Source organism: Magallana gigas, chromosome 7 (assembly GCF_963853765.1).
Source record: "Magallana gigas chromosome 7, xbMagGiga1.1, whole genome shotgun sequence".
In the NCBI taxonomy this organism is placed as follows: Eukaryota; Metazoa; Mollusca; class Bivalvia; order Ostreida; family Ostreidae; genus Magallana; species Magallana gigas.
The window spans coordinates 39,549,649-39,574,062 of NC_088859.1; the positions used below are offsets into that span (position 1 = coordinate 39,549,649).

Sequence of the window (24,414 nt, forward strand, 5' to 3'; positions counted from 1 at the left end):
ACCTATATACACAATGATATTCTTTCAGAGTTATCCTTCTTGGATCATGTTAGTGATATCTTATGTTCGCAAAAAATAAAAGAACAAATTGAATGAAAAGTATGAATAACGTTAATTTTTAAGTTGATTTGCAAACTATCCATAATCCAAGATCTTGAATAAATAAACGGGAAAAAAGTCCTAATACTATCCCCGAGTACCCAAACTCCGTCACCATAAGCAGAAAACCTCCCGCGTTTCTCTGTAAATTATTTTTTGTGGTTTTTATCATTTGCAATCACTAAATATAATCTGAAACAATATAATTTATAAAATTATTAACAAAAATATTTTTATTTTTATTCAAATAAGCCCTCTGAATACGACGTTTATCACACGTGCTATCATAACTTATGAACCTAACTCCGTCACCCACATGCTCTATGATATGGCAGGGAATAAAGAAACATTAACAATTTAGTTAAAACTCAATTTGTATCTAGGTCAAGTTATAATAAGTAAAAATGGTGCATACAATTTAAATTGTATTTAATTTCATCGAAATGAAATGATCGCCAGAATAAAAAATGGGTCCATGTAACAACAATCACAATGGCCTTTTCAGAATTTATGGATGCCGTTTGATTTATGTCCTTATATATTTAAAATATTTTATATCATTAATTAATATATTACTTATTAAATTATTTATTTATTACATTTTTAGAAATGTAGCATATTTTAAATAGCGATATACCGGATATTTCTATACCCTGTATAAGGCAAAAGTATCGGCATGAGCGATTTGACGTTATCATCAAGAGTAGTGCATAAAGGCTATTGCGGTCTGAAAAAAATGTATTAATTACCTTAATCAAAAACGTATTACATGTGAAATGTTTCATCTTGACCTCTCTAAAAATGGCTGACCACCGTAAATGATCGAATGGGCCCGCATGTCAGAAATATCGATATTTTAGTGCACCCGTGAAAAAGTTTTAGCTGATTTCACACAATTAATGGTGCATAAAATGAACAAGGTTTAATTCTGTTATTTTTTGACATATTCTTAAATTTAACCGTTGCAAATTGTTGACATTTGATTTAAGATTTTTGACATGTAAAAAATGACGTCATAATCGTACTTGATTTCAAACGGCGAGGAGTTTCCCGAAAGTGACGGAGTTAGGGTAGTGACGGAGTTAGGGGGCTATGCGATATATAGTATAACTTGTTCCTTAATTTGTAAAAGTGGAGGGACCAGCTAGTTTCTTTAAAAAAATAATTAAAAATATGCTCCTGTACTGTACAGATGTAAAAAAGAAAAAAAAAATCAAAAAAAGTAAGCCTCCTCCGGTCTCTGCTACGTCCTTGGGATTCGCTTGGTTTTTGTTTCGATTGGTTTTATTTCTGTCATTTTTTTTCATGTATAAAATGTGTATCGTTCTCTGAATGTAGGAATTCTGATTTAGCTCATCTTTCATCACGATAATTCCACTAGCTGTCAGCATGCACATTGTTTCCTTACACGTGTGTCGGCTTGAGATTAAATTTTACCAATAAGATTTTCTCAAATAAAGTTATACTGGTGTCAGATCAGACAAAAATCATATGCTATAAATATGAGGGGAAGACATCTTGGTTTGATGTCTCGCGTACATACGGAAATACGTCGTAACCCAAATAGAGGTAGTTTCTACGATGTCGCTTGTCAGTGGATCAAGTAGATTTAAATAAATGATTAAATGCATATGTGGGAGTGTCATTAAGTAAAGACAAGATATTGGCATGTATTGAATTGCAAAAATGAAAATGCTTGTGACTATGTAAGATTAATTGCAAAAAGAATAATTTGAAGAATGTTCGAAATTTTTGCCAGAACAGAGTTTAAGAGGGAGCTAATGGGAATGAAAAAAGAAGAAGAAACAACCCAAATTGAGATATTTGGTAAAAATGGTAAACACAAATGATCAACTCCAACTCTCTAATTAACACAATAACATCATACATGTACATGTATGTCTTCTATACACAGAAATTAAGTTGTAGTGACGAAATGATTATCTGTGAATTTCGAAATGAGGATGTAAAATTCAGAGGATGTAAGTTTTCAGATGCATGTCTGCGTTTTACAAAGGAACTTACGACCAAATGAATGAATGCTTATTAATCACAAACAAATCAATGTTTTATTTTGATATCTGTAAAAGTAACTATTGGAATCAAAATGATTGAAAATCAATGGTTTGTTATATTTTTTTCTTCATTAAAGACCGTTATATGCAGGCATGGGGTAATCGTAATCGATTGTAATGATTACTCTTTTTCAAGTAATCGACAGTAATCTGTAATCGAAGAAATTTTCGATTACTTGTAATCGCAATTTAATCGTTTACAGCTGAAAATTTCAGTGTAATTATAATTACTTTTTCGATTACTTTCGATTACTCCTCACATAAATATTTTGTGATGCACATATTAATAGAAAAAATACTCTACAAGTGTTATTCATCATATTATAACTAAAAAAAAATTGATTATATTCCTGTAGTTAGTGTGATTTTGTATATAATCAGATATTCAGTTATTCAGAATGCGTTCACTCAGCCTTGCAAATTTTTTCATTATTTAACTTGATGTGTCTTAGAAAAATCACTAGAACTACCTATTGATTGAGCATGAGAGAGAGAGAGAGAGAGAGAGAGAGAGAGAGAGAGAGAGAGAGAGAGAGAGAGAGAGAGATTACTCAGTAGAACTGCTTAATGATTGACCATTATTGAGAGAGAAACAGAGAGGGGGAGGGGGGTATACAAGTATTTTGTGTCTATTTTGCCAGAGAAAGAGACAAAAGGGTGTGTAAATGTCACTAAGGGTGTTTGTCCTGGTCAGTAAGGAATCCGCAGTGCAGTTAATGACGTGTGGCCACCCTAATGTTTCGATAACAATTAAACTGTTGCCCCAATAATCATTTAAATTTTGATTTGAACAATTACTAGCTCTAAAATAAATAAACTTAATCAAGAAGCAAGGTTCCCTCAATTATTTTTGCGTACTACCAATAATATTTCAATTATCAAATTTCGGTTAAACTGTTATTTGATTTCTAATTCTAATTTCACAAAAACAGAATAATTATGATGGCTAAAGTGCAAGGTTATGATTCTCGGTGCCGGACATCTCATCGAAAGACAACTCGCCGAATGCGACAACTCATCGAAAGTCAACTAATCGAAAGTAAAACTCACCGACGTGTCAATGACATGTCAATGAAAGACATCTCGTGGTTAACGACAACTCATCGATATGAATTGAAATAAAAATATAAATGTTTGAACATTTTTCAGGTTATTGTCTTCATTTTATTCTCAGTCACGATATGACTGAGGGAGGAAGCGATCTTACATTTATTCCTTCGCAAAGGAATAAAAACAAATTAATGTGACAAATGTGATCGGAAAAATTAAAAAAAAAGTTATTGGAAAAAACAAAAAGATTTACTCGATCGTTTCAACATTAATTCGGAGAACGAGTCGCGAATGGCAATTATTTACCATACCTTGAAGGGCTAGCACACAATATAAGGTATTAATGTAAATGTTAATCAGTGCGAATACAATTAAAATTTTTGATACCTATTAGTTATTGTGTTTTACTTTTCACTTTTAGTGGCTACTTTTTCACTTTTATTTTCACTTTCGATAAGTTTCGATGAGTATCGATGTATTGTCGTATCCATGAGATGTCTATTCCATGACTTGTCGTATCGATGAGCTGTCCATTTGGTGAGTTGTCGCATCGATGAATTTTTTCGATGAGTTGTCTTTCGATGAGTTGTCATAGACCCCAAGATTCTACCTTTCATTCATTCATTCATTCTTTTTTTCTTTAAGCTTTGCAGCTCATCAGATTATAGAAATTAAACATAGTAAAGTACAGAAGTGGGTTTTTAAATTATTTGCGTAACTTTCTTATCCATCCTAATTCTAATTCTAGATTTGCACAGTATTACAGCATTCAAAACTAATTTACATGAGACTGAAAATATTTATATGCCTTTGTCGTAGGTTTTTTTGTATAACGCAGTCCTGGTCTTTAACATTTTCGAAATATTAGACACCATGCAATGACAGATAAATTATTACATGGCAATTTTTATATTGCATCCTATATTAGGCCGAGTTCGCTGTATATCAGCCCAAGAGCCGTCAGGCTACGCGCATTGATGAAGTTTTCAGGTCAATTTTTCCTTTGATACGTAGATCAATAGAAAAATTATTAAATTCATTTATTAAATCAAACTTCTTTTTGTGACTTCTTGTTTATTATTAATTTGAAAAGTACAGCTTAAACCCCGCGGGTATAATCTCTCTCTCTCTCTCTCTCTCTCTCTCTCTCTCTCTCTCTCTCTCTCTCTCTCTCTCTCTCTCTCTCTTTTAAAAATGACTACAAATGCTTTCCCTATGTTTAAATCGTACACGTGATTAGATTTTTAACAAATCATAAATAAGTCCACAACTTGACAGGGAAGCGAGTATTAACAGAATGTTGAAAGTTCCTGATCAGATGTCACAAATTTTTGTAAGCAACTTTCTCAATTTAATAAGATTTTATCAACAACATGGATATGAGATAGCGTCAAGTTACAAATAAGAAAAAAGCAGCGATGTGCAAAGTAAAGAGAAATTCATCAGTAAAAGCAAGCACGCTATGAATCGATACTCATCATTTCTTTGTATTCTGCATTTGTATATTTCAGATGTCCACTAAATTTAATTTTTCAGTTAAGTTTAACGTATCATTATAGAACCATTTAACCATTTAAAAGATCTTGGACTTTCAGAAGGACGAAGCTTGCGTGAAACAAGTAAATCAAAGTACTGAATAACTGACGGGAGTTGATTTTGTCGATGTTTATTTATTTTATAATCAATGATATGTTATTTTGCATGACAAGTACATGTAATAACATGTAATTTCTAATTTGAATTACGCACATTTTATAATATGAATTTTTGGACTTTTTCGACAAGAATGTCGAGAAACCCCCATATGAATCATGTTAAATAATATTTAAAGATAAAATTAATTCAATCAAACTATGTATCAGTAATAGAAATATGTCAATTTGAACGAGACTATATTGAACTCTGGCGTAGGAATACATACGACTACAAAAAATATTTAATTTGTTCGTACCATTTAAAATCTGACTATTTTTAAGGTATTTGTAAATAAGTTTCCTTGAAAAACAATGCTTTAGCATACATTACATCGAATTCATCAATTATTTTCAAGAACTAAGTCTTGTCAGCAGCAATGATTTGTGCTGAGGTTCAAATACTGTTTCACTTTCGGTTTGTCTGAGTAACTGCATAAGAGAACTCCCAAAAATGACGCGGTTTGAAGCGAAATATGCACCGAATGCGTAATCTTACAATGAAGCGCATTGAAGTGGTAAAATTTTTCGTTTGAATGGAATGTTCTAAACTTTGTATCGAACGTCAATTGTTACACAAGTCACGCCCATTTCTTTTAAAACGAGGAAAATAGTATTCGTGTCAGTGTATAAAACTGTATATGTACCTTCATGTTTTCATACTTTAGACGGTTTTAACATGCACGCACTTCAAATTTCCTTGCGGGAAAATACTCCCCATTGCACTTTACAAGTCACACTGTTTTTGCCATTCTCTATTAGTTACCGAATTTATTTAACAAAATCTTAGAACATTTTTGCATGAATAACTGGGTTATGTTTGATATTTGAAATGCAAATGAATGTAAGAACATTTTCACTTTGAAAGAAAAAAAGGGGGTTTTAAAATCTACATACATGTAAAACTGATCCGGTGCGTGTACAATGTATATATGGAGAAAAAAAATGTCAAATTTCTAAATTTCTTGTTTTACCCTTGGACCCTGAAAATGTTGACAAAAGCTGCATCCCGATTTTTAAATACATGTATATGTAATTATGTCTTTTATGTTGTTTACAAAATCATCTTTATAGTATTAAACGATGTACTTTCAAAATATTGAATTGTACGTACATTCCTCGTTTCAAAAGAAATGGGTGTGTCTTATGTAACAATTGATGTTCGATACGAAGTTTAGAACATTCCATTCAAACGAAAAATTTTACCACCTCAATGTGCTTCATTGTAGCTCAAAAACCTTCAGAGAGCCATGGCTGAGTGGCTGACAATGAAATAGAGAGGCCTACGTCACATTGCTGTTTAACTCAACTACTCAAAGTCCAAGCTCTTGTTAAAATGGTTCTAAACTGAATAATAAACCATCGCAATTGTTTTGTAAGCCTTCGGGTTGCGGTGGGTAGCCGAGGGTTTGGGTGAAAAGTTTGCAGTTAAATTATATATGTGAAGAATAATATGAACGTCTTAGAACGTAATGTTGGTGTCAGAGATCAATGATATACATATATTCTTCAAAAAACTTTTTTTGACAAGCTCCAATAAATGAAAGTTCCGTGGTTAGAGGTCTGCCATCGGGTGTCTCTGATAACGAACATTTTCTAATTATTATAAGATGAACATGTATTTATTTCATTCTTTTTAAAATATTTCTTTTTTTTACCCTAGCTGACAGAAGGAGCACATGGTTTTAACAAGCACACAAGGCATTTGCGTAACTATGTTTTAATGCATATGGTGCAAATTGTTCGAAAGCGTACACAGATCTGTATCATAACACAAGTGCCAGCCATGTTTATTTTTTGACACTCTTCCTGCATTCAAACAAGAATTTTAAAAGCAACATTTTTTTCTAAAAACAGATTGATCAAAGAGAAAATGAAATTTGTGATAAAATTGTACCTATCTATCTTCAATATTAAAATATATACAAAAATATGAGAAGTGAAATATTCAAAATGACTACAATAGATATGTCAATAATCCGCAGCTGAGAACAATGATCCTTTGTATATATTGGTTTTCGGTAACTGCCATGCCAATTTTTATCATTCTATACATTATTCAATCTCCACTGAATGCTGGGAGAACCCATAAAATCGATACTTGTTTTATCATGATTTATCATGTTGATTAAATTGTTTTGGAATTGTCCAAAATTCAAGAAAAAAATGGACGAAAGTATTCAAGGTGGGTTTGGATTACAAATTATTCATAAAAATGAACATTACAGTGGCTCACCCTATCAAATTGTCTCAAATAATGTGATACCAGTACCACATCAACTGAGAAGATCAAAAACGATTTTTTTTTCGCTGTGAGAAAACAATCTATAAACAACCATAATTTACCAGGGCATTTTTAATACGTGACTTATATTTGTGAAGATAAGAGATTAGTATCCTCGGATATAGATAATACTGAAAGTCAGTTAAAGGGGCATGGTTATGATTTTGGTTAAAATTTATCTTTTCCGTTTTGATGATTACAATGCTTCGGTAAGAAAATACTAAAAGGCAGCAAACATTTGAGTGCCAGTCATCGAGTATTAAGCGAGATACAGGGCTCACAATTCTTTGTTATGTAAACAAAGATCAGGTCATGTTTTTGTTTACATTTTTGTATGTTGAATAGAAAATTCTAGAATTCTAGGTTTAGACTGAAATGAATTTGACAAATGCTAGAAACTGTTTAATCATGTTCAAAACGAATAAGCAGATAGACAAATCAGCTTGAAAAAGAACGTTTATCGGCATATTATGTAAAAAAAATTATGTAAATGTAAAAAAAAAAATGGCATGAGCCGTGTTTGCATAAAAAAAATTGTGAGCTTTGTATCATTCTTATAAATAACTCTATGATTGACACTCAAATTTGAGTCGTTAGAAATGCACTACAAAAGCATTGTAAACAATTAAAATAGAATAATAAAATTTGACCGAAATCGTGATCATGCCCCTTTAAAAAAAAATTTTTATGGGCGAAGGAGGGTAAACAAACGTTGATTTCATGATTTCAATACTATAATACACACAAAACTAACAGTTCAAGAAAGTAAAATCATAATTTTTAAAGCCTAAAATGTGTTAAAGAAAAAAAAGATATTTGTGAGTCAATGCTCACTAGTAATACCCCCGCTCATATGTGAATATACAAAATAAGTAAAGTCGACATTTGACAGGAAGTTTACTTCCGATTGGTACAAAAAATAGATCCCACTAAATAACATGCCTAAGTGAGCTAATTAAAATTTCAAACATCTACAATAAATTGTTGCTGAGAAATCGTTGATGAAAATTTTATTGAAAATGTAGGCAAATCATAAAGTCATCATTTAACAGGAAGTTGACGTCCGATTGGTACAAAAATGCATCCCATCATCTGACATGTCTAGAGTGTGTTAAAATTTCAAGCACCTACAATGAATGGTTGTTGAGAAAAATGCGACAGAAATTTTTGTTACGGAGAGACATACAGAGAGACAGAGAGAAGGACGATGAGGATACTGAACATGCGTATTTAAAGTTATTCAATTCAAACAACAACCAAACAAACAAATGCTAAAGAGCCCTGCATCCAGAAACGTATACTTGATGTAAAATTCTAAAAGCACTTGTAGCTGGCATGAAAAAAGGTTTGTGATGTCATTTACGGATGCAAAGTCATCATTATACAAATATTGACTGGGATTAAGGGCAACCTCGATTATATTAGTCCAACATCGATTATATTAGTCCCCGGGGACTAAATATTGCCCGAAAACACAGTCAGCATTTGTTTTGATACACTTCATTTTTATATGTGTAAACTGGAGAAAAAAAACGGAGAAAGGCGCCATTTAGGTTTCTTAATTAAACCTAAAATGAATTTATTCTCAAAACCGTCCACATAAAATACACATGTAAACGGCTATAATTTTATAATGACAGAATGAAATCCTGCAATAAGCTTTCTTTAGATTTGCGACCCAGTTTCAAAGTAGGAAATATTTAATATGCTTGTATTCTATCATTCGTATACGCTTCGCTGCGCCATACTCATCTTTCTTCGACAATGTACATATGTGAAAGGTCTAAACAATGGACACAATGATCCTGATTAATTGTGATGTCATATCGACTGTCACATGACCAAAAAATATTTAAATTTTGCAATTCAAAGGACTCATCATTTGCTTATGAGTCTAGGGTATGTCATGAAAAGAATAGTTACAAAATTCATACAATGATTTTAAAGTGATAGTTCTCCTCAAACTAGCGAAAGAATGAAGGAATTGCTGCATCTGTTTCATATTCTTTGCGGCATCCGCATTGTGTATTCGGGTAAGTTTATTGTTTATAAACGTTGTTAACTATAATTCTATTTATCATTTAAAAAAAGTGTTTGTTTATGAAAACTAAATTTTTCTGACTTATGTTTTTATATTTACTTGAAATGTGATCTCTAAAGCAAAATACTTTGTATTTTTGAACAAATATTGTTCAAATAAAACCCATTGTACTAATTAATCAACGTCTGTAATACTCCAAATAAATGTTTCTTACACATAAGGTTGAAAATGATATATAACTAATCACATATTACAATTTGGAGAAAATGTCTACATAATATTTTAATATTCTGCTTCAAAGTGCGGTAAATTGCTGTTTCCTCTATTTATTCCCATTGTACATGTAAACGTACCTGTATTTCAGACAGCCCTTAGAAAGAACCCGACGATAGAATTTCTTAAAACTTTACAGGTACACTAGAGTCGGAGTAATATAAATATGGTTAAAAATTTTTGTTTTCCTACTATAGTTTTTACACAAAAAACCAAGCCGGTCTCCATAAAGTTTGTGTGTATAAGTTAGTTTTATGAAGGTTTAATTTTTGTATTTAGTAAATCCTTATAGCTCACCTGAGCTGAAGGCTCAAGTGAGCTTTTCTGATCTTTTTTGTCCGTTGTCTGTCGTCGGCGTTGTCATACACTTTTTACATTTTCATGTTCTCCTCAAAAACCACTGGATCAACCAAACTTGGCTCAAAGCGTCATTGGGATGATTCAAGTTTGTTAAAATGAGAGGCCACGCCCTTTTAAAAGGGAAGATGATTTTAAAATTATAATAATAATTTTTATATGGATATTTTGGAATTTTTAACAGAAACTGGAAAACGCACATGATCGATCTTTCAGAGCTAAAAATTTGGTCTTAAGGTCAAGATCTAGTAAATGAAAGGTGCCTACATGTTTTTAAGATTTAAGTTAAAAATTCTTTCAATGATGCTTCATAACAATAGCTTTGTTTGATAGTGTGTACCGGGGCTAAAAAGTTTGGTAAACACAATGAAAAATCATGTTTTAAATTGTCATTTTCAATGAAATATGAAGGAACAAATTTCAAAGTTTTGTCTATTTTTGACTAATAAAATATATCTAGAATGCCTACAGTCTCCCCCAAAAACGGGATTAAATAAAGCTTCTTTATATAAGTCCTCTTTAAGATGATGTCAAATTTAAGTCGGTAAGTACGGAAAAAAGATTCTTCAAATCAATTATGACGTCATAATGGTTCTAGCACCAAAAATTGATGAAGCATACAATTATATATAAAAACATGTCAAATATGGCCAAATTATTTAATTCTGGTTGTAATGCGGCATTTAATTGGATAGAAAAATTAAGTTAAATTTGTAAAACCTGAATTGCACGTCACAAGACACGTCGCAATGCACCAACATCAAAAACGTACTGATCAGCCTGACGTTACTTTAGAATTTTGAACTGATAAATATAATTTTTTAAAGTGAAACGCACTTAATTTGTACGGTAAATAACAGAAAATTAAATCATAAGGAATGAACTCAATATTTACCAAAATTATACTCGTATAACCTGGGTTGGAGCTATTTACGCGTTTTTTATATATTATTATTATACATGCTATTATCGTATTCTAACTTGTTCCTAAATCTTTTAAGCTATAATAGTTCTTTAGTATATAATAAATATACGAGAAATATAACAAACAAGTGTTGTTATGGAAACTTTCGCAGCTAGAGATCGTTTTAGAGTTATTTCCGGTTTGAGAGCAATGCCACAAAAAAACATTGCAGAGCTTTAAAAATTGATGCACCCCAGCAGATGCATTCATCAGCTATTGAGTATATTTAAAGTACACAATGCGTTGCAGAATTCATTTGATGCACTCACAGCCAGGAATTGAACAAGAAACAATGAGAAGATTTTTTCATATTATTATTATCTGAAATTTTAAAGACACGTCGAATGGTTTAAATTTTGGCATTTCCTTAATCACACAATACACTAAACTTTATTGTCTGTAATTTAACCAACCAGGAACTGGACCCGATCCCCGAGTTTTTGTTCCTCAAAGAGACATTCGAAAGCCGAGTATTTGTTGCCTTGCTAGTACGGCATTCTTTTGTTTTCCTGTTCCATATTTCGAACTTTCTCAAAATCTACATATAGTTTTGTTGCAATTTTCCTTAATAATTATAAAGAGGGACAACTTATTGCAATAATTAAAAATCCCATGTTAATAAAAAAGAAGAACATCATAATTTTACACGATCATCTTTCGAGATTGCATACTCCCATACTGCTGATTTTGATTTACAGTATATGATATAAGATTTTTAATCAACAAAATCTGTCAGTGAGGACTAAATCAATAGAGAACTCCAAGTATATATGGTATGAGTTTGGCCTCCATAATTCGCCATTTTTTAAATCTTTCGGTTACAATAAAATGTTATGTTATATTTTAGAAAAGTTGATGTAAACTATATTTTTCACCTATTTATTTGATTTATTTGCAATCACTGGCAAGTGTATCACGTGAGAAATGACGCTATTTCTATAATTCAATCAAAATCAGTCAAAACTTGACATTTTTCTTATCTTTTTATGAATGGGAAATATAAAGCGCATGCTTGAAGAAGGAAATTTTTTTTGTAACTTATTAGCCTTGGCTAGATACATCTCTGATTAAAATATTTTGTTTGTTCAAGTGTGCGCTCTATGTTTTCTGAAAGAAAAACTACTTGAAAACAAGCTGTTTTATGCTCAAAATGCAAATATGACCGGAAGATGTTGTCTTTACGATGTCATATTTTTAAAGTTTGGGCAGTTGAATCAAAATGAACTTTATGTAAAAACATCACATATATCTGCACAAAGAAAACAATGAATTATAGTAAAATGATGTTCATTTAAAATCATTTTAGCATTTTAGGCCCATATCATATATTGTCCTTTAGTACAAATGTAAGATGCCTACAAGTTTATCTGTACTTTAGAAAAGTCACGATTAAAAGGGGAAAAACATATGAGAAACATTTTAAAAGTCATCAAAGGCAAACCTTGATAATAGTGGACTACATCCAAAATTAACAGTGAAATATATTATACATTCCTTGAAAGAAACAATATTGCAGGAAAAATAGTAATCCTGTTTTACAAAACATACATGTAGTATCGTACGTAATTTTTCATATTGTAGGTCCACCCTTGCTCTTCGATGGAAAAATACGACATAACAATACATAAAATGACCTTGATATTTTGATTTCTTTACAATATATTACACTGTATATGAAATTAGTATAGATTGTTGATGTACAAGTATGTTCTGATAAGTAGTACATGATTTTCATTAATCAAAACTTTCAAAAAATGGTTTCTTTTAAATACTGCATCAAATATTTATGTTATTGACAATATCTATCTATGAATCTATAATTCATTGGGATAATGAAGGTGGCGATCATTGCAGAAAAAAAAATACCAAACCCGCTTACGTATTTTTTCTGCAATGTTGCCACCTTCATATCCCGCATGAATCACCAAAGAAAGCATTTTATTAGCTCACCTGAGCCAAAGGCTCAAGTGAGCTTTTCTGATCACAATTTGTCAGTTGTCTGTCGTTGTCGTCGTTGTCGGCGTTGTCGTCGTCGTCGTCGTAAACTTTTCACATTTTAATCTTCTTCTCAAGAACCACTGGGCAGATTTCAACCAAATTTGGCACAAAGCATCACTGGGTGAAGGGGATTCAAGTTTGTTCAAATGAAGGGCCACGCCCTCTTTAACGGGGAGATAATTGAGAAATATTGAAAATTTGTTGCTATTTTTGATAAATCTTCTTCTCAAAAACTATTCGGCCTGGAAAGCTTAAACTTGTGTGGAGGCATCCCCAGGTAGTGTAGATTCAAGTTCGTTCAAATCATGGTCCCCGGGGGTAGGGAGGGGCCACAAGAGGGGGGTCAAGTTTTACATAGGAATATATAGAAAAATCTTTAAAAATCTTTTTCTCAAAAACTATCAGGTCAGAAAAGCTCAAATTAAAATGGTAGCATCCTCAGGTAGTGTTGATTCAAGTTTTTTCAAATCATGGTCCCCAGGGTAGGGTGGGGCCACAATAGGGGGATCAAGTTTTACATTGGAATATATAGAGAAAATCTTTAAAAATCTTCTTCTCAAAAACTATCAGGCCAGAAAAGCCCAAATAAAATGGTAGCATCCTCAGGTAGTGTAGATTCAAGTTTGTTCAAATCATGGTCCCTGTGGGTATGGCGGGGCTACAATAGGGGGTCAATTTTTACATAGGAATGTATAGAGAAAATCTTTAAAAATCTTCTTCTCAAAAACTATTAGGCCAGAAAAGCTCAAATTAAAATGGAAGCATCCTCATGTAGTGTAGATTCAAGATTGTTCAAATCATGGTCCCCAGGGGTATGGTGGGACCACAATGGGGGGGATCATGTTTTACATAGGAATATATAGAGAAAATCTTTAAAAATCTTCTCTCAAAAACTATTAGACCAGAAAAGCTCAAATTAAAATGGAAGCATCCTCATGTAGTGTAGATTCAAGTTTGTTCAAATCATAGTCCCTAGGGGTAGGGTGGTATTACATAGGAATATATAGAGAAAATCTTTAAAAATCTTCTTCTCAAAAACTATTAGACCAGAAACGCTCAAATTAAAATGGAAGCATCCTCATGTAGTGTAGATTCAAGTTTGTTCAAATCATAGTCCCTAGGGGTAGGGTGGTAGTACATAGTAATATAAAGAGAAAATCTTTAAAAATCTCCTTTTCAAAAACTATTAGACCAGAAACGCTCAAATTAAAATGGAAGCATCCTCATGTAGTGTAGATTCAAGTTTGTTCAGATCATAGTCCCTGGGAGTAGGGTGAGACCACAATGGGGGGATCATGTTTTACATAGGAATATATAGAGAATTTTTTTTTTAAAATCTTCTTCTCAAAAACTATTAAGCCAGGAAAGCTGAAACTTGTGTGGAAGCATCCTGAGGTAGTGTAGATTCAAGTTTGTTCAAATCATGGTAACTGGGGGTAGAGTGGGGCCACAATGGGGGGATCAAGTTTTACATAGGAATATATAGAGAAAATCTTTAAAAATCTTCTCAAAAACTATTAGGCCAGGAAAGCTCAAATTTAAGTGGAAGAATATTCAGATAGTGTAGATTCAAGTTTGTTCAAATCATGGTCCTCGGGGGTATGGTGGGGCCACAATTAGGGGATAATTTTTATACAGGAATATATAAAGAAAATCTTTAAAAAAAATTCTTTTAAAAACTATTAGGCAAAGAAAGCTCAAATTGGCGTGTAGCCATCCTCAGATAATGTAGATTCAAGTTTGTTCAAATCATAGATCCTGGGGGTAGGACGGGGCCACAATGGGGGAAAAATTTTCATATAAAGAGAAAATCTTTAAAAATCTTCTTCTCAAAACTTTTAAGCCAGGAAAGCCCAAATTTGAGTGGAAGCATCCCCAGATCGTATAGATTTAAGTTTGTTTAAATAATAGTCCAGGGGTATGGTGAGGCCACAATGGGGTTGAATTTTTACATAGGAATATATAGAGAAAATCTTTAAACAAATATTTGGCCAGAAAAGCTTAAACTTGTGTAGAGGCATCCTCTGGTGGTGTAAATTCAAGTTTGCAAAATCACAGTCCCTAGTGATAGGGCGGGGCCGTGATGGTGGTTTGAATTTTTACATAGGAATATATAGAGAAAATCTTTAAAAATATTCTGGGAAAGTTTTCGGTCCAAAACTCTGTACTTAGTGTGAAAGCACAGGTTCTGCAGATTTAAGTTTGATGAAACCATGAATCCCTAGAGAAAAGTTGGGCCACGAAATGGGGGGGGGGGGGGGGGGGGGGAGGTTATATAGGAATAGAGAAAAATATTCTTACAGGTACAACAACAGAAGGGGCTTGGTATTTATCCAAACAAAGAGGTGGATAAAAATTGGCAGATTTTCATTTTTTTTAGCAAGATCTACTGTACTTAGTTGTCAAGATATTTTGATACTGTAATGCTAATTTGATCAGTATTAAGGCAATTGTTGCTCAGGTGAGCGATGTGGCCCCTGGGCCTCTTGTTTTTTATTGTCACAATTTGTGTTAAAAGGTCTGGAAATTCCTTCATTTATAAACTCAACGTTGAAGAAATAAAGAGGCAGAACCTTGAAAGAAATTTTATTTACAGTGTAAAGAAAAAAATTACACTCAACAAAACTTCTATGTGTTCACGAAGTATAATGTATTTCATACATGAAATAAGCACATTTATTTGTCTTGCCTTCAGAATGACTGATTTCCACTTAATTTTCAAATTGTTTAGAACGATGCATTGACCTTGACCTCAGGTTGCGACCAGAGATGTGACCTTTGATAAATATCACCTATACAATGTACTTCCGGTTTGGTTGGATTTTGCTCAGTGTTCTTTAATGGTTTAGAGTTGTAGATGAAAATCATATTACGCTTTCAAAATAGAAAAATTATATCAAAATAACGTTTCCTTCGGATTGCTAAGTAACCAAAACAATGTAGAGACGAAAACAAACAGCGAATTAAAATTGAATAGAATATGTTGTGGAAACAATGCAGACACCAATAATCCAACTGCTCCGGCTGTGTTCACAGTGATCATTATGGTTATGTGAAGTGGTTTTCTTATTAAACTATCACCAAAGATTAAAATCAATCACAAAATAATGACAATCATATTAAGCATGCGCAGAAAAATACCAGTTTTATGTTTTGACGTTTCGTTACGGGTAAATTATTTCAATCGATGTCGTTTTATTTTATCTGTGCTATTGATGAGAAGACATATCAGTTACGAAATTTTGAAAATTTCAAATCATTTTACTTTGTAATCTCAAAATTATTCTATTTATTAGGGTGAACAATAAGAAGTTTTGTTGAGTGTATAGCTACTGCATATAACACTCTCTACACATACACACTCTCAAACACTCAATACACGCAATTCACACACGCAAATAACTGAAAAATCACAAAACACACACATAAACAAACAAACAATATTTACAAAAAATAAAGTAACCCCCTAAATACCCCTAACATATATATAAACAGAATAAAAGCTAGACTCTTGTTGCTATAGCAACGAAAAGGTTTTCCGTTCTTCATGTATTAATCTGTACAAAAAATATATTTCGTTTGTAAACAGAAAATTGGATATTACATATACTGTAAAAGAATTCCCAAGAAATAAACAAAACCAAAAGACAGAATTTCAATTTTTGAGTACTTTCTATGACGACCGGAAGTTACGCTGGATCATACAGAACATGGTAAACAAAACTTCATACATTGTTTAGTCTTTCCCGAAAGTTTGGATGTTCAGGTTTTGTAAGTTATAATATCTAGTTGAGAAAAGGTTTTTGTCTCGGGACCGGAAACAAACAAACGGATGTGATCGATTTAAGATATTAAAAGTAGATATTTTAGTACATTTACCTACTGTTCATCACGTTGAATAAAATGTTAAAAAAAACCCTTCTATCGCTTGAAAGCTTCGAGTGAGAACCGGAAGTGACGTACGACCATATGAAACCCGTTAAACACATGCCCAATCAAATGTCCATTATCCATATATGTTTTGTGTCTTGATCTCTCATAATGTCTGAGATCTTGTGGGTACTTTGGTTTTAAAAAAAGAAGGCTATCTGAAAAATTTGAGACGTCTAACCGGAAGTAGAAATTTTTTTGTTGGTTTTTTTTACAATGTGTAGATGACCTTTTGTAATAATATAGCATAAATGTTACTTCCATGCTAAATAACCAAATTATTATAAAAAAAAAATAATAAAGTGAACTTCCTGTGACGACCGGAAGTTACGCCGGATAGAAGAAAATAGCGTTAACACATGTACATACATAGGTCTATCATTCCACAAAGTTTGGTTGATCAAGTCGTTACCGTTTTTGAGATCTTGTCGATATAAGGTTTTTTGTCTCGGGACAGGAAACGGACAAACGGAAGTGCTCAATATATATTGTATTAAATATTTCTTGTATACTTTCCTTTTGTAAATTATTGTTCATCGAGCTAACTACAAATATCAAAGGAAAAAAGATCAACTGATTAAGAGCTCGATTTGTTTGAACTCTGTCTGTGTGGACTGGAAGTGACGGAAGACAAAATAAAACCGATTAAACACGTCTTCAATCAAATGTCTATCATCCATGAACGTTTTGTGCTTTGATCACTCATAGTTTCTGAGATCTCGTTCAAAATGTGTTTTAAAAAAGCTACCTGAGATAATTGAGATATCTCACCGGAAGTAGATTTTTTTGTTAATATAACATTGCATAGATAACATATGTGTAAATTTATATTTATTTATTTATTCTATGGAAAAGGAATTTAATGCATAGAAATAATTATTTTTGAAGTGCTTCCGGTGACGACCGGAAGTTACGACGAACAAAACAAAAATGTTTAAACACATCTACAGCTATAGGTCTATCATCCCAAAAAGTTTTGATGTTCAAGTGTTTGCCGATTCTGAGATCTCGAGGGAACAAGGTTTTTTGACGTGGGACAGGAAACGGACAAGCGGAAAGAACTTTGAAAACCTCGAGATATTATCATTCTCTATCAGTCCTGAAAATTTCATAAAAATCTATTCAGCCATCTCTGAGAAATTCTGCCGACAAAAAAGGGGAAAAAAATAAGAAGAAAGAAAGAAAATACACTACAATCACTATAAGGTCTTCCGTTGGAAACGGAAGACCTTAACAATTTGGCTGATGACCCTTATTGATAACTAAGTCCGGACATTGTTTTGATTTTGGTACGCTGTGTTCTAAAATATATGAACAATATCACACGCAATGAGCATATGCATTTTTGGAACCACCATTTATTTCAATCACTGGCAATAAAGACATGTTGTATCGCTTCGAATCGGTTGACAATGGTTTTCTCGGGGTGTCAATTTCAACTCTTACCCTCAAAAAACAGACACTATTTATATAGTGTTAAAGAAGAATACTTCTCACTGCTGTTCTTTCTCAACACGGTTTATCGTACTTTTACCACACAGGAATTCTTTTCAAACACTCCACACAGGATTTTATCTCACACAAACATAAAAATTGGCCACACAGGTCGTAAGACATTTTGACTAACACCACTATGATTCTTCCTGAAGGACACACCTTAGCTCTTCAACGACCTGGTCAGAACTAACTCGTGCACGAAAACTGGTCTTACAGTCAATGACTAGCTGACCATAACACTCTATGGAGCGTTGTTACTTACAAAAATAATTAAAAACTAACACTTTATTTCAACATATATACAAAATTGTGACATTTATATTTACATTTTATCTTTTGTTTATTTAAAACAGCTTCTAGAACCGTGTGGAATCTACCACCAGTTAGCCAATACCATTACATAGATGAGCTGAGCACCTTCATCAGGCACGCAAAATACATTCAGTTTGATGTCAAAGGCTGTAACGACGCTTGTTTTATTCTCTCAGAGCATCGAAATGATTCTTCTCACTCGTACGAGATTGTCGTCGGGGGTTGGGAGAACTCAAAATCTGTAATACGGAAGTGTAAAGGTTGTGCTTCCATGGCAACCGCGTCCCACAGACCAATGTCTTGCACAGAGTTCAGACCGTTTTGGGCCAGCTGGGAAAACGGCATCATACGGGTAGGAGAAGGACTGGAGGTGGGCGCAGGAACATTCATAGAGTGGTCTGATGAAACGTCACATCCGGTCAACTTTTTAGGAATTTCATCCTTTAATACTCCGACATCTTGGAGATATTTCAAAGGTACATGTACACATGTATTTTGTGCAGGAATTTGAAATTGAAAAAATCGAAATATTCATTCCTACAGTATACAATCAACCTTGCACATGTTAGTATTTTTGTATATTTTTTTGTAGAAACTATTTATTTTATACGTTAAAAAATCGGATTTTTTTTCTTTAGTTTTTGTTCATTTTTCAAGAAACAAGAAACATATTTACTAAATTTAACAGAGATTTTAAAATATCCTTTTATTCACACAAAAATCAAGTTATTTGTGTGCAATATATACAAAATTAATGGCATCAATTTTTTTTTTTACCTTTGATCAACCTTTTAGCCATGATCATTTCAATGACAATTGTCACACTTTGCATTACAAACAAATTCAAAAATGTCTTTATTGAGAGAAAAATCGTCGATATAAATATCATACTTTTTATTTTAGGAATCTGCACAGAGTAATTTAGGTCAGTAATTTTATCTGAATCGACAAAAAAAATAAGTACTCAATAAGCTGAATGTCATTGAACCCCAATTAAGTTTTCATCTTGATGATGAAAATTTGATTTGAGTGATTTGAATTTTTTTCTATCCTATCCAAATCATTTTTATTTTAGAGTTATTTACTATTAGCCCAAAAATGTTTGAAAAAAATTCTTGCGTATTAAAAGTTCTAAGTAGTGAATTAGGTTAGCTGTCAAGAACTAAAGATGTATCATCGGTTTCCGCATAATGATTTATCTATGTTCCTTACCATGTATCTCAATTCCCATAATATTATCATTTTGCTTTTATTATCAAAGTTGATAGAATCTAGGCACAAAGAAGAAATAAAAAAGGTGCAACAGGGTCTCACTGCCTACATTCTATCTCAACAGGAAGTTGGACTGATAAAAATCCACATTGTAAAACTGCAGCCTTGAAATTTGTACCGGTGTTAAGTATCTTAACTCATTGAATTGTATTCACCAAAACCAAAATATCTTTAGACTTTGAAATAAAAGACCAAAAATTGGAATCGAAGGCTTTTTCAAAATCTTTTAACACTAATACTACTTGTATTTTCTTAACTTCAGTAAAATCCATTGAATCGTATATAAATCTGGTATTTTATCCAATGTTTCCTTTGAGAAAGTCTGATTGGGTGTCAGAAATGAAATAATCTAAAGTAGATTAAATTCGTGATCGAAGACAACCTGAAATAAGTTTTTTATTCATGTGTATAACATTCAACAAGGTAATGGGTCGCCAGTTTTTAAAAAATTGTCTATGTTTATCTCCCTCATGGCAAACATAAAATTCCCAAACGTTGAGAAATAGGAAGGTTTTTTTTATTTGGGAGAAAATAGAATTTATTGACTTTAGGATAAATTCTTTTAGGACAACCCAAAAGAATTTAAAAACCTCGACAGTATATCCATTGCTAGCAGCTACCTGGGGATTTATTGTTTTCTTTTTTAAAGACTTCATACATTTCATTTTCAGACATATTTCATTTTCAGGTATATTTCTGTCAAGGGATTCTGAAAGACATTCATCTTATTTTGGAACATGTTGGGATAACATCTTCAAGGTCTAAGTCCAATAGTTCCGATTCCTTATCTGTATACAGTTTTTTGTAAAAAGTTTTAACTTCATTAGGAATTTCTGGTTGGTCATATAGATCAGACCACTTCGTTCTAGTTCTAATTTTTTGACAGTTTTATTAATATAATTACGATTTCCAAGCTTTTTAAATTTCTGGTAGGCTTTTCTCCTTCCTCAACCAACCTAGTTTCACCTCTTATCATATACCCTACCATCTTTTCTTTCCTTATGGTTTTTTTTGGTAATAATCTCTTTTCTTCAATTGCATATAAATTAATATTTTCTTCAGACTCTAATTTATCTATATCTTCAAGTAATAATTTGTCTTTATTTTCTCTTTCCTTTTTCTTAAAAGTGGAAAATGAAATGGTAATACATGTACCCCTAATTTCCATGAGTAGAACATAGAAAAATTACCATCTGTATCCTCAGTGTCTTCTATTAGATATTGTTTGCAAATGTTCTGTATTGTTTCTTTTACATAATAAATAGGCAGGGGTGGGGGGGGGGGCTAGAGTCGGAGAAATCTTGGATCCTTTAGGCTTTCATATTTCCGTTAAAAACACATGCATATAAGCCACGAATTGCAGTCTTTTTTAAAGAACAGTAACTTGTTCGTATTACTATAACAGGAGACTGAGTTTGATAATACAGTTTAAATACAGAAAATGACTTTTTTTTCTAAGATTGTAAGATTGAAATTAGGTAAATTTAATCTAACAAATAAAATATGATGCAATATTGTGATTTCATAATTAAAAGAAGGTCAAGTTTTCCCCCGTACTGTTCTATCGGAAAAAATTAAACAATTTTACTTTGTATTTGAGCCATATTTTCAATTAAACAACATATTCTACTATAATACACATGTATTTTTTTTATTTTTATTTTTCGAAGCAAATAATTGAGCGAGGATTTTTTAAAATTCCTTTTCATCATACTTTTTATAATTATGAATAGTTGCAATATTTTTGCATATTGAATACATCAGAGTGATACATGTACAACAATTTTTTTTTATTTGAACCCCCTCCCCTTCTTAAAAAGAAGGGGCAAACACCCTCCAAGGTGAGAAAAAATCATTGTAAGTTTACCACTGTAAACTGTTTTATAGGAAACGTGTCATCACTGGAAGCAGCGCCCGGAGAATCAAATGTCATAAAGTTAGAAAGCGGAAAATCAGTGGTTGTTAAATTGACGTTTGAAGCAGCGGAGAACTCCAGTTATGAATTTTCAGCCACCCTGGACAATGGAATTGCTATCAACACCTCGTCTTCTACGATTGAGAACGGCACAATTATCTATGTTATCTATTCACACTTTATGTCCGGAGTGAGCTTTGGTAGTTACTTAGTTATCTTCTCAATGGTTGATAACATGATTTCAGTTGCTGCTAAGGAAAAGGAAATGGTTTTGCAATATGAAGAAAGAATAACAGGATTTACGGTATAAGATTTTAAAATTATAACGTCATGCCTCTATATCTAGATTATTTGGCATTTGAACAACTTTCAGAATTGTATGGCATTAAAGAATTAAATTCCAATTAAGGCATAGGATTCGTAAAATGTAAACAAATTCATGTTTCCAAGTACACTTTTTTAAATGCCTTAAAACTATTTCAAAATTGAATAACCCGCCAAGCATCTGCAAAACTAATTGATTGGTTTCCATTTCATTGCATTATAATGTATTTCATAAAATAAAAATAAAAGATTGGAAAGATTTTTTTTATCCTTCAAATTTTGAATTTTAGAACAACTCCCCCCCCCCCCCCCCCAAAAAAAAATAAACTTATTATCCCAAGTATTTAATTCGATGACCAAATGTATTGATATTATCGTAGCAAGTAAATCTTAAGATAGAATAGTTTTTCTTATCTAATTCATAAATTAAGGGAAAGTATTTATGATGGAAATAATAAGTTAAAATTTCAAAGTACATGAATTTGACTATGAAGCAAACCAAACATACATATCACAAAAAAAACCCCAGATGATTATCATTAAATCAATTATGTCAATAAAATAGGTCGCTTGTAATTATTTGAATGCTCATTCTTCCTTTAAAAGTATATTAAGTAATTTGGAGAAACAATGTATGAATTTAATGTCAAGATTCTGTAAAAGCAATGCATGTATCATTGATTTTAGATTTTGACAAACGATACCATTTTCCATTGGAACCGAGAGGGTTCCGTTGAAGCATCTATGAGTTCTGGTTCCAATGTTGTTACTGAGTGGTCTTGGAGTCCCTCTCAATCCGTTATCCACTCTTTGAAGTGCAATGGTAGTTCCACATTCAGCGCCAACTTCACCTATACAAATACATCGGAAGGGAGCCATTTTAATGTTTCGGTCACAGCATTTAACAATATCTCTAATGCAACTGCACATTTTGCAGTTAGTTTATACAATGGTATTAACGGCGTGAGCATTAATTGTTCTTCAAAGGTAGAATTAAATCGTACTACGAATGTTGTCTTGAAAATGTCATCTACGGAAATCCCACCCGATGGTTTACTGAGAGCGAACTTGTCCTACGGAAATAACGATGAAGACGAACAACTTGACCTGTACACTAGGTTATCTGAATTGACCAGTTCTGGAGTCAACATTACAAAGGCTTTTGACACACTTGGCAACCACACCGTCATGTCCCATTTCTACACAGAATTTGACGAACAAATCTTGACATGTAGTATTTTGGTGTGTGAAAATTTGACGGCCGTTCTCAAGTTTGATAAAGTCCAAAAACATAATGAAACAACTACGTTTTACTTCGAAAACAAAACTATTTTTGATTTTGATTTCGTCGTAGACTTTGGAGATGGCACAGTTTATAAAAACTCCGATGTGAATCCAAACGATCCCTATAACGTTACGACAATTAACAAAACATATACCACCTTTGGTGAATACAATATAACATATACTATCTGCACTGCTTGTCTTTGTACAGTGGCATCCGATCTCATCAACGTCCTTGGTATGTAAATGTTTATCTTGTATTGTAAAATAGTTTTGTTCTTCGAATAGTACTCTGGTTTTATCAAAACAATATGAGCTGTATGTTTGAGAATTTCATTTTGCTGCAAAAACCTGCTAGTATGATAAGGCTACATAAAACTTAAACTTTTAATGATAAATAAGCTTGAAAAATCATTAAATTTTGTCAGAAAAAAGATTTCTCATCTAAAGAACATGTAAAAGATCAATTTTGTACAGGATGACAATAATTCAATTTATTAGCATAAGGAATGGACTGAAATTAAAACATTTTTTTGTTGATCACATGCATTTTATATCTTAGATGGTATATCATTCTTTGACGTTGCCACCGGACAAAATGATTTTGTTAAACTTGAGAGCAGGGGCAATGCGGTCGTAAGCCTGGTTTACGACACTAAAGATACGAACTATTCACTCACTTTGACAGCGTGGATTAAGGGTGGACTAAGCCTTGACGTATCGACAGCCTCCATTGACAGAACTGATGAAACTGTGACATATAATCTGACATACGCGTTAGTTGATTCTCTTTCATATGGCACTTATGAATTGGTTATGAGCTTGATGCAGACAACCAGCGATTACAATGATACGATGACAAAGACGTTGATTTTATATTACGAAGAGCCAATAACTATAACAAAGGTATGGGTTATCCTGCTTAGATTATATACTCGCAAATTTACCTACAGTAATTTATCTAAAGATACGCTTATCGTCAATACTCTGCATTTGGCGAATTAAAAAAATATTTGTTGTCACGATATTTCCACTCCAATTTTCCAAG

The 24,414-nt window shown here is 32.5% G+C and overlaps 1 protein-coding gene across 1 annotated transcript in view; it reads left to right on the top strand.

Annotated features, from left to right (window-relative positions):
- Nucleotides 1-9,105: 9,105 nt before the first annotated feature.
- Nucleotides 9,106-24,414, top strand: part of LOC105336435 (uncharacterized) — a 41,539-nt gene continuing 26,230 nt past the window's right edge. Inside the window, exons 1-5 of the mRNA XM_066065854.1 lie at nt 9,106-9,232; nt 18,613-19,047; nt 21,731-22,062; nt 22,770-23,604; nt 23,929-24,272. Of these exons, the coding sequence (XP_065921926.1) occupies nt 9,175-9,232; nt 18,613-19,047; nt 21,731-22,062; nt 22,770-23,604; nt 23,929-24,272 (2,004 nt within the window). The 5' untranslated portion in view covers nt 9,106-9,174. The remainder of the gene's footprint in view (nt 9,233-18,612; nt 19,048-21,730; nt 22,063-22,769; nt 23,605-23,928; nt 24,273-24,414) is intronic.